The following is a 16,935-nucleotide window of genomic DNA, read 5'->3' on the forward strand; positions in this document are numbered from 1 at the left end:
GAGCAAGGAGCTTCATGTGGTCTTCCAAGTGGATACAGGATTCCAAGGACCTGGGCCGTAGACTCTGCTTCTTTCTCAGGCCACAAGCAGGAAGTGGAGCTGTCAGCTCCTGCCATTGTAGCCATTTGGGGAGTGAGCCAGAGAATGGAAGATCTTTCTGTCTCTCCTGCTTTCCATAAACTGATCTGCCTTTCCAATACTAAATAAATAAATAAGGAAGTAAATACTTTTAAGATAAATAAATAAATAAACTCAACTATCACCACTCTATTTCCAGCACCGGAGCACCATGCCTACACATAACTGGCATTTGGCAAGCTTGGTAAGTGGATAATTTAATTAGCTAACTAATTGAAGTCCATGGAGTCACTTCAGATAGAGATAAGTGTTAAACCAAGATTCAAAATAGTACTTACTGAATTCTCACTACCTTTAAGTGCTCCCAAGAACAGATGGCATGCCCTAAATCTTACAACCAGAGAATCTCAGCTCATTAGCCCAGATCAGTCGATGAAGACTCCCCCCCCAAAGAAAGGGCATCTCCGTGGAGAACTGCAGGATGAGGGACAGCTGTCCATCTGAGTGAGGAAAGGGTACCTTGGGCAAAGTGCCTGGTGTGGCAGGAGCCAGGTAGCTGATTATTCACTCCCCAAGTGACCACAATGGCCAGTGCTGTGCCAATCCAAATCCAAGAGCCAGAAACTTCCTCCAGTTCTCCCACACGGGTACAGGGTCCCAAGGCTTTGGACCGTCCTCAACTGCTTTCCCAGGCCACAAGCAGGGAGCTGGATGGGAAGTGGACCTGCCGGGATTAGAACCAGCGCCCATATGGGATCCCGGAGCGTTCCAGGCGAGGACTTTAGCCACTATGCTATCGTGCTGAGCTCCACATGAGCTATTCTTACATTAACAAAGTCACCTATTGATCATTCCTGAGACCACCTTGACGACTTCCCCATCCCTTGACATTGCTGGGCCCCTGTATGGAAAGCCCAGGGCTACCACCTGCAGGCAGGTAACACCCCAGCCCCAGGCCCAGACAGGAGCAAGGAATGCTGTGTAGGTCTAAATCACCCCCATACACATCTCTGACCAGGACTCAGCCAACTGCGAGAGGTGAGCGCATCCCAAGGCCCGCCTTTGCTCCGTGCTTCAGCTTTAACTCAGCCGCTCGCAGGTGCCCATGGCCTCTGTTAGGGGCCCGCCCTAAAGCGTGCAGTGGATGCCAAGAACAGCGGCCACAGCTCAAGGCCAAGGGCCTTCTGCAAGAACCCTCAGCCACTTTCACTAAGCAAAAGGCAGCTTTTCTCAGCTTTCCTCATGGTGGAGCAAATCCCTTTTGGAATTGTCCAAAGCAACAGAAATTTCAAGATTTATCTCTTGCTTTTGTTTTCTTTCTTTTTTTTTTTTTCACCTCTCTTCCATAGTGTGACCAGGACAGGGCAGACTCGTCTCACTCACCCCTGCTTCGGGCAGGAAAACCATGCCAGCCCCGCGCTCTGGGCTGCCGCAGCCCTACCTCCCCTCTGCCTGTAAGGGTTTGGGGTGACAGCCGGCACACAGGGAGGAGGCGGTCGGCAGGACTCTGAAAAATGAGAAGCAGCAGCATTTTTTGTCTTCTCTTTCTCCATACTTGAGGGGAGGTTGAGTTACAACCAAATGGCCTTTTGCCCACCACGGACTGTTTCCGCCAGCCGCAGGAAGCGCTGTAAGGTGCCACTTCCCTACAGCTCAAGCAACATGCGACCTCCTGGATCACCTCAATTTCGTCATCTGTAAAGCGGGGTGATTTTGCCTGACCCCAACATCAAAGGAAGGTGAGAAGAAATATGTGTACAAGATCTTTAAAGTGCTGCTGGCTTCTCAGAGGGAGGAAGGGGGGAGCAGGAAGGTGAGCATGTCTCAAATGAATAAAGCTGACCTCTTGGCCCACACGTAGGCATGGAGATGGGGTTTAGGGCTGCAGCACAGCCAGGGCTGACGCTGGCTGGGGCAGCCCCAGGGCCTCCTGGGAGAAGAGACAGGCAGAAGTCCTAGTGAGCTGAACTCAAACACACTTCCTGAAGTTGGCACGACTTTGTTGGTCACAGCAAGGACCAACCTCCACGGAGTCAGAAAGAAGAGCCAGTCCTCATGGCTCACCACACACTGCTGCCCTCAGGGCTCCATCAACAGCATAGATTCCATCGTCAACACCACCTGCCCAGCCCCTCGGCCAGCATCACCTCTCCCACTGCCCAACAGGGTAAAGAACAGCCGCCCAACCCACCAGCCCATGGCATCACTCATGCTTCCATACGCAGCAACAACCACAGTACAATGCCACCAACCGACATCACTGCACACACCAGCACCCCCAGAAACACAACCATGACACCAGTAACGACTGCTCCACTACCAGCATAGTGACATGAGCCTGTGATCGCTCCAGACATCCACTGCCACCCAACGCGCACCCAGCTCTCACACTCTCCTCTATCATGCTGGAGAAAGAGGCTAAGGACACAGTCGCTGGTGAACAGTGTCTCCTTGCTTCCTACAACCCTTTAAATCTGCCAGCACATGGCGCAAATAGGTGAGTTCTTTCCACACCCCTGGAGGAGAGAGACCCGCACTGGGTTCCTAGCCCATATCGGAACAGGCACTTGGAACTAGAATGAAACAATGAATGGGAGCTTGTTGTGTGTGTGCCTGACCCTCAAAACCATTAAAAAAAATTGTTTTTAATTTGCAATCAATGAATTGACAAATTGCCTAAATTACTCATGAGGTTTTTCTTTTAAGATTTATTTTTCTGTTATTTTTATTTTGAAGGTAGAGCTGCAGAGAGAAGGAAAGAGAGAAAGCTCTTCCATCTACTGGTTCATTCTCCAAATGACTGTAATGGTCAGAGCTGAGACAATCCAAAACCAGGAGCCAAGCGCTTCCTTTATACTTCCTATATAGGGGTAGGGGTCCAAGGATTTGAGCCATTTTCTGGCGTTCCCGGGCCATACGTAGGGAGCAGGATAGGAAATAGAGAGACAGGAACATGGACCGGTGCCTATATGGGATGCTGTAGACAGAAGCTAGCCTGCTACACTGCAGTGCCAGCCCACTCACAGTCATTCCAGTGTGCCCCATGCACTCGCTCACCACGGCTTCTTGCAGAAGCCTCCTTGCCTCTCCCACAGCGGCAGCAGGAGCCGAAACACAGAGAGGCTGAGAATATTGCCTCGAGCCTCGCAGCTCCAGACTCGGCCCAAGCCCTCCGGACGCCACATGGTCATCTCCCAAACTTCTTCGTGGGCACGCGACTGAAGGTCACCTCTGAGCGCACCAGGGTGTGAGGGTGCCAGTGCCATTACCCGCAGCAGGCTGAAGCAGCAGCCGCCGCTCACACTCGGCTGCGGAGCCTGACCCCTGTACCCCACTGGCTCAAGGAAGAGGGCTGAGCCCCCTAACAGCAGCGGGGTACGGTGCTGCCTGCAAACACAGACTCCTCTCCATTTCCTGAGCTAGGTCATGCGCTTCCCATTCTCCACCAGAGCAAACAGGGAATCAGAGCTGTTCAGGAACTTGTCATGGTCGGGGGAGGAAGGGGTGGATCCCACAGTAGGTACACCTGAGAAGATCCCATTCAAGACAATGACAGGTACCCAACATATGCCCATAGCCTGCGAGGCACTATAGAGCTACTGGGCAAGAGAAAGATCTCCCAACCACTGGTTTAGGCCCAATGGCTGCAACAGCTGGGCTGTAGCCAGGAGCTCCATGCTAGTCTCCCACATGAGTGCCGGGGACCCAAGGACTTGGGCCATCTCGCATTGTTTTCCCGGGTGCACCAGCAGGGGACAGGATTGGAAGCAGAGCACCCAGAGGGTGCAACCCTTGCTCCTATGAGATGCTGACATCATAAATGGGATCTATACTTGCTGTACTATAGATCCAACCACCCAGCTGCACCTGGGGCCTCCATGTCCAGGCTGCAGCCTGCAAAAGGAAGCTTGCAGTGACAGGTTGTTGACTGAATGATTGAATGAATGAAACAAGGCCACTCATAATTTTTTTTTAAAAAAGCCAACAATTCTTCAAGAAGCAAAGAAACAGGTCACAACATTATTGTGGTCTAGGTCTGGGCCTAGGATTTATGTCCCAGGTTCTTGCCTCTTATTTTAAAACCATTGTAAGCACAGCTACCAATCCAGCTTGCAAAGTGACAAGGGTTATTCAAAAGGTGAGGAATTCACAGACACCCATGATGAGGAACTGAGTGGGCCAGGAAGGGAAAGGCAGGAGAGACACGGAGCTCCTGGCTGCAGCTTCCGCAGGAGGAGAGCGAGCGGGCACTTCCCCCTTCCCAGGCTTCTGACAAGCCTAGAAACGGGATTATGTGAACACGCCCTCAGGTCCCAGGTGTGAGCAGCTGCTTCCTGCAGAGAAGGTCATCTGGTTGACCCAGAGACAGGCAGGGTTACATAGGGTGGGGGAGGGTGTGGCTAATGACCTGTATCACATCATCTCGTAATAAATATCCATCTTGCAGTTCATTTTGAACCCACAGCTGTGTAGGAAGGCGTGACCCCGCCCACCCAGACAATAGTTGTGTCCCTTGCTCTGACCTCATTGAGAGCAGAAGAGACACCTGCCAGGCTGCTCCTTCCAATGCTGCTGCCTTGGCAAGGACACGCTCTGTGGCCTCCATTCTTTACCCTGAAGTCAACGCAATGAAGCAGGTGCTGCTGTGAACAAGGCAGCTGGGCATGCGGGAAACCAGCCGTGGGGCTAACTGCTACATAGCCAGGTAGAAGGCCTGGCTGGGTCCTTGGTGTGTGTGTGTTAAAAGGTACAGTTAAAGAGAAGGAAAGAGAGAAAGAGAGGGTCCATCTGCTCGTTCGCTCCCCAAATGGCTGCAACAGCCAGAGCTAGGCTGGTCCAAAGCCAGGAGATTCTTCCAGCCTCCACTGCTTTCCCAGGCTATCAGAAGGGGGCTGGAGTGGAAGTGCACCAGCTGGGACTTGAACTAACACCCATTTGGGAAGTCAGCATCACAGGTGAAGGATTAGCCTGCAATGCCACAGCACCAACCCCCGGCCTTGGGGAGGTTTTGTTGTAGGCTCACAGGCTTTCTCCAGCAGGTTTCTGATGCCCCTTCCTGATCCACCTGCTCCATGTGGGACCCTTGTCCCCACCACAACAGCCATGCATTAATGGAGAATTTTCAGTTATGTTTCTATCCTAATGTAGGCTCTTCACCTACCAAGTTAACAAACCTAGGATCCACTCTGCTTTTCAACATTTTGGATGAAAAAGAGAAGGCAGCATGTGGTGGGCACTAAATCTCTGATTCTCATCTAGTGCCTTAGAGGTCCACTTTTTCAAATTCCGTTTTCCTAGACTCACAAGACAAGGGTGCTTCTGCTCTTAGGTATCAGCTACAGAGTCCACTTACATTGCTAACCACAAAGAAGAAAACTTGAGCCAATTTTAGAACAAGAGTTCTAAAGGGGGGGGAGACAAATCCCCTGCTGCCCTGCTGCGATCCTTGAAAACATAACTTGTGAAATAGTGCCCTCTTGTGGTGTACCTGGGATTGCTACTGTTATCCAACAAAATTTTTTTGTCAAAATCATATTTATCTGTGGCAATCAAGCAAAACCTGTGATTCTTCCCCCAAAAGGATAGGATGAGCTGCACAGAATAATAAAGGAATTCAACTATATTCCAATGTGTTTATCCAATTATTAAACAAAGGGGGGGGCTATACAGATAACCATAGTATGTGTTTCTTTAAGTCCTAATGGAAGATCTAATTACAGCAAACTCAAAGCTGGGAGAAGCACAAATGACATCTTGATAAATAGTGGCAGCTGCTAAGTGATACATGAACAGCTGAAGTTTTCAGGAATGCTGAGGTCAAGGGTCCTAATATCCTACAAAGGTTATGATTTACTGCCCACCTAGGTCATCCAAACTGACCTCCACGTGTTAAAGTCATCCAACGAGCAACCTTCCCTCCCATCAGCCATACAGTTTGAAGCATTTGAAAGCCCTGGACAATGGGCCAAAGACCTACTGAAGAGGCCAGACTCAAAGCAAGCTCCGTGTGGTCGTGCTGGGTTCCCTTCCCAGCTCACAGCTATTTTCTACGAACCAATGATGTAAGTTTTCTTGCTGAAAAAAAAAAATATTCAACTAAAATCCAAATCCTGGGGCCAGCACGGTGACACGGTGCTTTAAGCCACCACCGGTACCACAGGCGTCCCTCATGGACGCCGGTATGAGTCCCAGGGGCTCCACTTCCAATCCTGCTCCCTGCTCATGTGCCTGGAAAGTCAGGCAAGATGGCTCTAGTGTTCGGCCCTTGATACCTACATGGGAGACCCCAGTGAGGCTCCTGGCTCCTGGCTTCAACCTGGCCATTGCAGCCACATGGAGAGCGAAAAGGCAGATACAGAGGGGCGGGGGGTCCTCCATTTTAAATGAAGAAATAGAAATAAGATGCAAGGGCCTCTGTATTTCACCATTTCTTCCGGGTATTCTCTTCTAAGAGCCCTGGTTTCTGCAGGCAACAAACAGCACGGCCCACGAGGTGGGGTGTCCTGAAGGGGAGCTAGCAGGGATGGCAGAACCAAACCTCCACAATGTCCAAAAGCCGCCCAGGAAGGAAGAGGACAGGTGCACCCCACACATACACCTCGAAGACTTAGCAGACCCTCCCAGCAGATATACTGGACAATATAAAACAATGCAGAAGTCAACAGAGTGTGTTATGTGAAAATAATAGTGCATTCACATTACGGGTCTAAGTTCTACATATTTTAAGAAGCAAGATTCAGCTGAGCACTGGAAGAAAAATGAGCAAAAATGTCAATATTGTAGGCACTACTGCCCGAACAACCAAAAGACAGCAAAGAAAACATACTTCAAGCAATGAAAAAAAAAGGATGAGATATGTATATCTGACATATTGAAAGCTCTTACACATTATAACAAAAGCGTTAAACCTACCTGCCAACTCTCCCAAAATTTTTTTTAATAATTACAAATACAGGAAATTAATACACTCCTGGTTCTTAGAGTCTCATCTTTTGAGAAAAACGGAAGGCTTTGCGGAGCCGTAGAAGTGGCATCAATGAGGAGTGCCCATGCGGGAATGAGTGCCAAGAGCAGAAGAGGCAGACAAAGTGGCTGTGCCACACCAGAGCTGGACTGGGTCGTAAGAACACGGGGTGGCGGTGGCCAGTGGCCTGGGGTCCTGTGGTGCACAGAACCCTGTCCAGCCCCAGTCTGCTCACACCAGGTCCTGAGCAGCACGCCCCGCATCAGACAAGCACCACAGTATTTCAGGCACCCGGACACCCACTGCCCTCGCCACACACATCTGGGTTCTCAGCAAGCACGTTTTGCACTCTCCAACCCAGATACTGTGAATAAAAACCAAAAAAAAAGGTAACCGTGCCCAATGATGATTGCTAAATACAAGGGGTACCACAGCAGTGGCTCGCTCCTGGGGCTAGACTGTCCAACACACCTGAGAGACACAGACAACCAACACCTTGTTCCGATAACACTTGCATGTTAGCTCCACAGTTAACAACCTCAAACCTAGACTTGGGACCCTGTACCCACTCGAAGAACAGGAAGAAGTTCCTGGCTCCTGGCTTCAAGTCGGTGTAGCTGCAGCCATTACAGCCACAGGGGAGTCAACCAGTGAATGGAAGATCTTTCTATTTCTCCTTCTGTCTGAAGCTCTGCCTTTCCAATAAAAAATAAATCTTTTTTTAGAGAGTAGGAGCTAGGAGAGAAGTAGGGAAAGAGAAATACCTTCCTTCCGGTGGTTCGCTCCCTAAATGGCCACAGGAAACCAGGCTGTAGACAGTTTTCCATTTCTTTTTTAGTAAGGTTTCAAAAGTAATTCTCTCGGAGAGTCAAGATGGCGGAATAGGATAAGGACGCGTTTCCACGGACGGAGAAACATTCAATCAGGATGAAGCCGAGAGGACAGAACAACAGGAGAGGGGTACCTGGAGACCGTCAGCCGCGGGGAGGCAGCGGACACAGCAGTGTGATGTCGCGGTGACTGATACTCCGGCGGCATTCAGCTAAGGGCCATCTGAACTCCACCAGCAGCCGGAACGCCACCTGCAACCAGGTGGGAAGGGATTTTCCCTGGGAACTTGGGGGGATGAACCCAAAGAAATTGTCCATCTGCTGGTCCGTTCGATTTGACCAGGAGCAGAGACAGAGCGGCAGGTCCCAGTCAGGTGGTGCGGGAACAGGGTGGATTTTGCAGCCCGGTCAGCCTCCCGGAGCTGATTTGGCGCCATTTTGCCTTAGGAGATGAAGGCAAGGGGAAGGACTGAGCATAAACTGAGCTCGGAGTGAACTCGCTTTTGACTCGGGTCATTGCAGCAACGTGGCATTCTTCAGGTTCCACCCACGACAGGTCTGGGTAACCCTCAGACCTGACGGCCAGCAGATCAAGAACTCTAGCAGTGGTACGTCAGGTGCCATTTTGTACACTGTAGCAAGCGCTTTAGGACTGCAGCGGACAACAGTGGACTGCGCATGTGCTGAGCTCGCGAGAACACGCCGAGGTCCGTGGACTGCACTGGTCCCTCAGAAAAATAATACCGACTGTGGCATCGTACGGCTCAAAATAGGTCCGTGTGGCACCCAGACCTAATGTCCAACAGGTCCCGGCAAGATCAGCGCCACCAACAACCTAGCTATATAGGACACCTGGTGTCTCTCTAATCCTGGGACCTGCTCCAACCGAAAGTGGAAAAAAGGTTGTAGAGACGGCGGTGCAGCCTCAGCACGGCATCACAGGACGTGGAGACTGGTGAGCCAGGAGTTGGGGCTACGGAGTTCTTTGTGGAAATCTAACGTAAGAACCAAGACCTGGAACTCGCTGGAGAGAGTGGCACAATTGGCTGCAAAGAGCAACAGCAATAAGTAAAATCAAACTGTAGGGCCCAGCGCTGTGGCCTAGCAGGTAAAATCCTCACCTTGAACGCGCCTGGATCCCATATGGGCGCCGGTTCTAATCCCGGCAGGTCCACTTCCCATCCAGCTCCCTGCCTGTGGCCCAGGAAAGCAGTTGAGGACGGCCCAAAGCTTTGGGACCCTGCACCCGTGTGGGAAACCCGGAAGAGATTCCTGGTTCCCAGCTTCAAATCGGCGCAGCTCCGGCCATTGCATTCACTTGGGAAGTGTATCGTAGGACGGAAGATCTTCCTCTCTGTCTCTCCTCCTCTCTGTATATCTGCCTTTCCAATAAAAATAAATACATTTAAAAAAAAATCGAACTGTACACCTGTGGGTGACACAGCTTAGAAACCTGCCCCAAGGAGAAGAATCTGACAACCAGAAGTACAATGACCAAGAGCAAAAGAAGAGTCAGAGGCACAATGAATATTACTGAAGTCTCCCCTGCAAAGGAGCAAAATCCTTTTCCAAACTCAGAGTTCACTGAGGAAGACACCGAGAAAATTGTGGACACAGAATTCAGAAAACTCATTTTAAAGTTTCTGATAACAAGAAGCATATAAAGGAGTTCAAAGAATTTAAGGAATATATTACACAAGAAAAAGCAGCAATAAAGCAAATCAAGGCTGATATATCAGAAATTAAGAACACAGTAGAGCAAATTAAAAGTACAGTGGGGAGTCTCCAAAATAGAATGAAGCAAGCAGAAAAAAGAATCTCAGAATTGGAAGATATTTCCTGTTACCAGGGGGAAGCAAACAAAAAGCTGGAAGGGCCCAGCGCAATGGCGCAGTGGTTAAGGTCCTCGCCTTGCACGCCCGGGATCCCATATGGGCACCGGTTCTAGTCACGGCAGCTCCACTTCCCTTCCAGCTCCCTGCCTGTGGCCCGGGAAAGCAGTCGAGGACGGCCCAAGGCTTTGGGACCCTGCACCCGCATGGGAGACCCGGAAGAGGCTCCTGGCTTCGGATCGGCATAGTATCGGCCGTTGTACTCACTTGGGGAGTGAATCATCGGACGGAAGATCTTCCTCTCTGTCTCTCCTCTCTGTATATCCGCCTTTCCAATAAAAATAAAATAAATCTTTAAAAAAAAAAAAAAGCTGGAAGCAGAGCTGGATCAGGCCCAAAAAAGTATTCAAGAATTGAAAGACACTATTAAGAGGCCAAATATAAGAGTTATGGGAGGGCCCGGCGCAGTGGTTAAGGTCCTCGCCTTGCACACCCGGGATCCCATGTGGGAGCCGGTTCTAGTCCCGGCAGCCCCGCTTCCCTTCCAGCTCCCTGCCTGTGGCCCGGGAAAGCAGTCGAGGACGGCCCAAAGCTTTGGGACCCTGCACCCGCGTGGGAGACCCAGAAGAGGCTCCTGGCTTTGGATCAGCATAGCATTGGCCATTGTGCTCACTTGGGGAGTGAATCATCTTCCTCTCTGTCTCTCCTCTCTGTATATCCGCCTTTCCAATAAAAATAAAATAAATCTTTTAAAAAAAAAAGTTATGGGAGTCCCAGAAGGTGCAGGAAGAGAAACTGGTTTTACAAATATATTTAATAAAATAATAAGGGAAATTTTCCCTAGAGAAAGAATTGGGAAATAACATCCAGGAGGTGCACAGAACTGCCAACAGGCTTGATCAAAAGCGATCTTCACCAAGACACATGGTCATCAAGCTCTCTTCAGTCAAACATAAGGAAAAGATCCTTAAATGTGCACATGAAAAAAATTGACACATAAAGTAATGTCAATTAAACTCACAGGAGACCCCTCACAGGAAACTATACTGTCAAAAAGAGAATGGAACGACATATTCCAGATTCTAAAAGAAAAAAAAATTGCCGACCCAAGATAACATATCCAGCAAAGCTTTCTTTTGTCTTTGAAAATGAAATAAGGGCCCAGTGCGATAGCATAGTGGCTAAAGTCCTCGCCTGGAATGCACCGGGATCCCATACGGACGCTGGTTCTAATCCCGGCGGCCCCGGTTCCCAGCCAGCTCCCTGATTGTGGCCCGGGAAAGCAGTCGATGACGGCCCAAAACCTTGGACCCTGCACCTGTGTGGGAGACCTGGCAGAGGCTCCTGGCTCCTGGCTTCGGATTGGCTCAGCTCCAGCCGTTGTGGCCAATTGGGAAGTGAACCATTGGATAGAAGATCTTCCTCTCTGTATATCTGCCTTTCCAATAAAAATAAATAAATCTTTTTTAAAAAGAAATAAAATTCTTCCACAGTAAAGAAAATTTAAAAGAATATTCCTCTTCCAAACCTGCCCTAGAAATGATACTTCAAGATGTTCTCTTGACAGAGAAGAGGAATAGCACTCAACAAAACCAAAGGCAAATGAGAACATCCCAGTAAAATGACAACAGAAGACTAAATCAATGAACAACCCATTCCTAAAAGGACAGGACCAAAGTACCACCCATACAGATTAACCCTGAAAGTAATTGGCTTAAGCTCAAACATCATAGATTAGTACAGTGGACTAAAAAACAAAACACATCTATTTGTTTTCTAGAAGAGACACATTTCACCAACAAAAATCAGCAGAAGCTATTATCTCATGCATTTGGTGTTTTTGTTTTGTTAGTTTCATCTCTTCAAAACAGCTTCTTGTGATTATTCAGTCACTCATAGATCATACAGTAGCATCATTTTCTTCAAGAGGGTTCTTGATTTTTTCTTTTCTTCAGTGACATATTAATCTATCAGTAGCATATTATTTAGCCTCATGGTGTTGTTAATTTCTTTTTTTCTTCCTGTTGTTGATCTGGTTTTGTGGCTTTTCATTTAAGGGGGTGTATAGTAGCTGGGTAATGGAGACTGTCATAGCTAGTAACATGTCATTTAACTTCATGGCATTGTAAATTTCTATTTTTCTTCCTTGTGACTTTTCATTTAAGGGGAGGTACAGTAACTATGAAATGGAGACTAACATCCAGATGTGAGGATACAAAGTAGTATGCATCTCTATTTCCAGACAAAGATGGACTTACAATGAAACTGTTTACTGTATCTTGACAATAGGATGCTGGACTCTCTGCCATTGTCCATGCCCACAATGATGGACATATGACTGTGTATGAAGAACTATATGTTAGTAATGATATATAAGAATTAGGTGGGGGGGGGAACTTGAGAGGGGTTAAGGGAAATTCCAGGAGGCTATGGAACTGTATCATAAAATGATAAATAATAATAATAATACTAAAACTTCAAACCTGCCCTTGAAATCTGGGAGAACAAGAGCATGGTTTAAGGGACAATCACACTTCTCTGTTACCAATAGCATATCATGGTGATCTCACTGACCATTTCAAAACAAAACAAACACTTACCTAAACACATGGTCCACCCATGATGGGAAAATTTTAGAAATGACAGCTGAAAAATAAATCATGAGACAAAACTGTCTTCCTTGAATCTAGTCTCATGAGTTTAGTCAAAGTGGGTATCTATTTCACAAACTATCAGTTGTCAAGGAAATTACATAAACTGTAAGGCTGAAGGACAAACACTTAAATAAGAATTCATACTCCAAGGATGTAAGAATCTTTCAACTTTTATTTCTAGGATACATTCATCTGGAACCTTTTTATTTCTTTACAATGTTCCCCCTAACAGAAATTAATACAATAAAAATATAATCCAACTGCCAGCAATGTTTGTAACCAGAAAAGAATCTAAAATCTCTGGTGTGGTAATATAGGACTTCTTTAAAAAATATAAACTTCATACCAGAAATAAAGCCTGAATATTCTCTTTCTTTAAAAATATAATTTCTCCTTCTTTGCTCTTCCATGTAAATATTACAATCAACCATTTATTTCTAAAGTCTATTTTTAAACAAGTAATCACAGCACTATACCAGGGTTTTTTTTTTTTTCCTGTTTTCTATCCTGTTCAATGTGAATCAACTAATAATTGCAAGTCTTTTTTTTTTTTAAAAGATGTCACTTGGTTCTAGCAAGATTCAAGATAACGCAATCCAAAAAGATAAAACCAAACCAAAACACAAACAAACAAAAAAAGCATTAGAACTAAAACTTACTTAACAAAGATCGTGTCCAGCTTATGAAATTAGAAAATGAACACACAGCACTTTTGCAAACTGTAAAGCTCTCGTAGAAACCATATTTTTCAATCTGCTTTGACTAGAACGTGTGAGACACAAGGCTCTGGGACCCACCATGTGCCTCTGTCACTCCTTGGATGAAGGGGCAGAGGGTGAGATGAGGAAACTGTGGTACAGGCCCAGGGACCGTCAGGCAGACCGACCTGCCGAGCCGTACACCTGCTCTTCTGAGAATGAAGACTGAGGCCCAAGTTTAGCTCCCTGTGCACCGGCTCTGCTCCAGCCTGCTGCCAAGGCAGACCCAGCTTCCTACCGGGAACCAGCTGACCAGTATCTAACACACTTCATTCTTTGAAAAAATAATCCATTTTTAAACAATATTCCACAGCCCAACATCAAATAAAAGATCATTTTAAAAAATCTAAATTAACACGGGTACAACAGAGAACCACACAATGGAACCCTCCTACTTACAAATGAATAGCACTATCCACTAACTAAACTTGGGATATTCTGCGGCCCACGAGAAGCTAAGACTCGCATTACAAAGTTTAGTAATAACAGGAACAATCTCTAGAGAGCTTTCCTGTCCACACACTTGGGTCACTTGAATAAAACAACCCAGGTCTATAAAGGTGCACCCAGCCAGAACCTGTTCTTTTGTGCCTCCACGCAGGTGACCAAGCAAGCAACTACTTAACAGCAGGAGAGAGTGGGCCTAAGCTGCTCCTTTCGAAAAAGCCTTGCTCTCAGGGAAGCTGCCTCCAGGGGCTGCGCAGCCCTCCCCACGCACAGCCACGCAGCGTCCTGTGAGAGCTCCAGCCCAGCGTCCTGCTCTTCCAGCCCCCTAACGCACTTGCCCTTCCCCTTAGCGCCCTCTTGTTCCCCAAGAGAATATTCAGGCCAATTTTTTTTTCTTATTTTCTGCTTTAGTAAGAATTATAAACTAACAATTTGAAATATTCCTAACGTTCACTGGGTGTTTTATAGAAGATACCTTGAGTAACAAGAATGCCATGTTTAATCGCCATTTACACAGGAGTCAAGCAAACCCATCTTACACTTTGATGAATCCAAAGTATTAAAACTTAGCAATGATATATAAGAAAACTATTCTTGCCAACTACTGGACTATAAATCAACTTCAAAATGCTATGTAATCCAAGATTGTCTCTATTGAATTAACATGTCTTCACGTTGGCTACATACAACAAGAATTTTTTTTAAAAGAACATACATGTTTTTCAAGCAATCTGCTGCCTTTTACAATCATACTTTCAGTCTAACAGTTCAAATATAAAACCAAACTGTCAACGAAAATAACAGTGGGCCAAGTGACAGTATCATTGAAATCAAACAAGAATGCTAAGAACACTATCAGCATTAAGAAACAAAGACTCTTGGAAATCTTCTCCCAACCCTCATACGTTCTCACAGCGCATCCCACGGCGAGGCCGGCCAGCTCAGGCCTTCGACACCTGCCCACTACAGGATGTGTGTCAGCACTCGGTCTGAGGTTTACACGGTGACGGAGTACACCAACAACAGAGGCCAATGTTCAACACACTGACTTAGGTTCCTAGCAACTGCTTTTCTGTGCTCCCTAAAAGAAACAATTGTTCAATCTTTTAGGAGCAAAATAAAAAATAGAAATAAGTCAAAAAGGGCTTTCAGATCTACTCACACACATTGTGCGTTGAATGGTACTAAGTTAAGACAGTAGGGTAGAAGAAATGAGTACAAGGTTGGGGTGAATCTCTCCAAAAAATTCCATTCATTAGACAGCACTGTCAATGACACGTGCTTATTGTAAGCGGGTTACGGAAAAAGAGAGAGTTAACAGAATCTGCATCAATTTCCTGGAGAGGCAAACCACAAAACAGTAAATATATATTTTATTTACTTGAAGCATCTTTGGTAGCAATCGTGTTTCTTCCCATATTTTGAAGTTTTAAAAATAATGTCAAAATCAATTTACTAATCAGCAAAGGAAAAGATGTATTATGGCACTGTTCTTTGGGTTTTTCCACAAAATAGCCTTGAACCTTACTAGCAACTTGCACTATTTATGCACTTAAACAGAGTATCTGGTTTAACTTACAAACATACAAAATGAAAGATTAATAGCAGAGAGAAATTAGACAATAATGAGAATCAATGACAAAACATAACAATGCCAACTGTTCTGAAGCAATTTATTTTTTAAATTATAAGATTTACAATGCTTTGATTACTCAAAATAGCATATTGAAAATGAAACTAAATCAATAAACCAAAAGAGAAAGAAAACTTAGTTTTCTTGAATATCAGTACTTAAACCATCTTTATAAGTATCTGACGTCCAACCACGTCTTTTGTAGAAAGAATTGTAATTTCAAATGTTTCACTTGCAGGTTTAATTTCTCATTTTCAACCTTGTAGGAACTTTAATTTATTTCAAATCCTATTATACTTAGTGTTTATGCTGCAACGGCAGCAAATCTCACATGTGCAATCAAATGTGGAACTGGGGCACAGCTGTAAGCTTTCAGCCACAGACAGAATTCTAGACCGCGTTCAGTACAGTGGAGCATGGAGTTTAGTACACTTATTGCAGGGTTGCCATTTCCTTCCCTCTGCGGCACCAGCTGAGCTTCCGAGCAGACAGCTTACTGCTGCGGGTAGTAAGACTGCTGTGGGGGCTGAGGGAAGGGGTACGCTGGCTGCTGGGGTCCTGGGTACGGAGCCTGTCCGGGGTTCTGGTGATACACCGGCGGGTAGGGCATGTTGTACTGGCCGTAGGCATACGGGTTGTAGCCCATGGGCATGGGCATCTGACAGTACCTGGTGGGGAGAAGAGAACAGACACCGCCTGGGTAAATCGAATCCTAAGAAATGTAACACACCCTAACTGCTGCAAAAACAAGACTTTCTTCTTTTTCAAGAAAGCTTTTTTTCTATTTTTCAATCTAGTTCAGAAGTAGAAAGAAAAAACTGTTTCGCTACACTTAATTCGAGAAAAGCACTCCGATCCCAGCATTAATTAAAATCAGGACTGTCAAGTGCTTATTACTATCCAGAAGACAAAATAAACGTTTACTGAAAAGGAGGAACAGAGCAGCGAAGTCAGTAATCTAAATAGATTTCTGTTCCACAAGAACCAAAACTCATCATGACTATAAATGTATCCTATTTTTAAATCTACTCATGTGGAAGGCAGAGTAAGAGAGAGAGGGGAAAGGGGAGGGATCCTCCGTGTTTACTCCCCAGTGGTGCAGTGGCCGGGGCTGAGCCAGCCTGAAGCCTGGAGCCCAGAGCTGCTTCTGGACCTTCCACCTGAGCACCAGGGCTTAGGCTGTTGTCTGCTGCTTCCCCAGGTGCGTGGGCTGGAAGCTGAAGTGAAGTAGCCAGGATTCCAACAAGCACCCACGTGGGATGTCAGCACTGCAGGCAGTGGCTTAACTCACCGCACCCCAGTGCCAACCTCTAAGATTTGGAAAACACATGTATTTACCTGTAGAATAGCAACACACACTAAAAGGTAACCAGATGTCTGGATTTTAAAGACTGAGAAATTGCTGTAGGGTTCAGTGTTGTGGCACACCTGATAAGCTGCCACTTGTGACACCAGCACCCCATTGGGGCCCGCTAGCAGGTGCAGCCCCAGCTTCCTAGGAAGGCAACAGCAGAAGCCAGTCCCAGTGCTTGGGCCCCTCCCACCTGCACAGGAGACTGGGCGAGAGCACCTGACTCCACCTCCAGCCGCTCCATCACTGCAGAGCCAGCCAGCAGAGGAAGCTCAATCCCTCTCCCTTTCTGCATTCCCCAGTCCTGATCACTGTGGTTTTAAAAATTACCACAAAGAAAGCTACCCTTTAAGAAAGTGCATTCCGGGCCCAGCGCGGTGGCGCAGTG

At 46.7% G+C, this 16,935-nt stretch overlaps 1 protein-coding gene across 3 annotated transcripts in view; it reads right to left on the bottom strand.

Annotated features, from left to right (window-relative positions):
- Positions 1–12,510: 12,510 nt before the first annotated feature.
- The window catches only part of LOC121145584 (programmed cell death 6 interacting protein), a 58,096-nt gene continuing 53,671 nt past the window's right edge, over positions 12,511–16,935 (bottom strand). For all 3 annotated transcript variants that reach the window (XM_040964510.1, XM_040964515.1, XM_040964502.1), the window contains exon 18: positions 12,511–15,864. In XM_040964510.1, the coding sequence (XP_040820444.1) occupies positions 15,690–15,864 (175 nt within the window). In that variant the 3' untranslated portion in view covers positions 12,511–15,689. The remainder of the gene's footprint in view (positions 15,865–16,935) is intronic.

This window comes from Ochotona curzoniae, unplaced genomic scaffold (genome assembly GCF_017591425.1).
Source record: "Ochotona curzoniae isolate NIBS_2020 unplaced genomic scaffold, NIBS_Ocur_1.0 contig_1302, whole genome shotgun sequence".
Taxonomy (NCBI): domain Eukaryota; kingdom Metazoa; phylum Chordata; class Mammalia; order Lagomorpha; family Ochotonidae; genus Ochotona; species Ochotona curzoniae.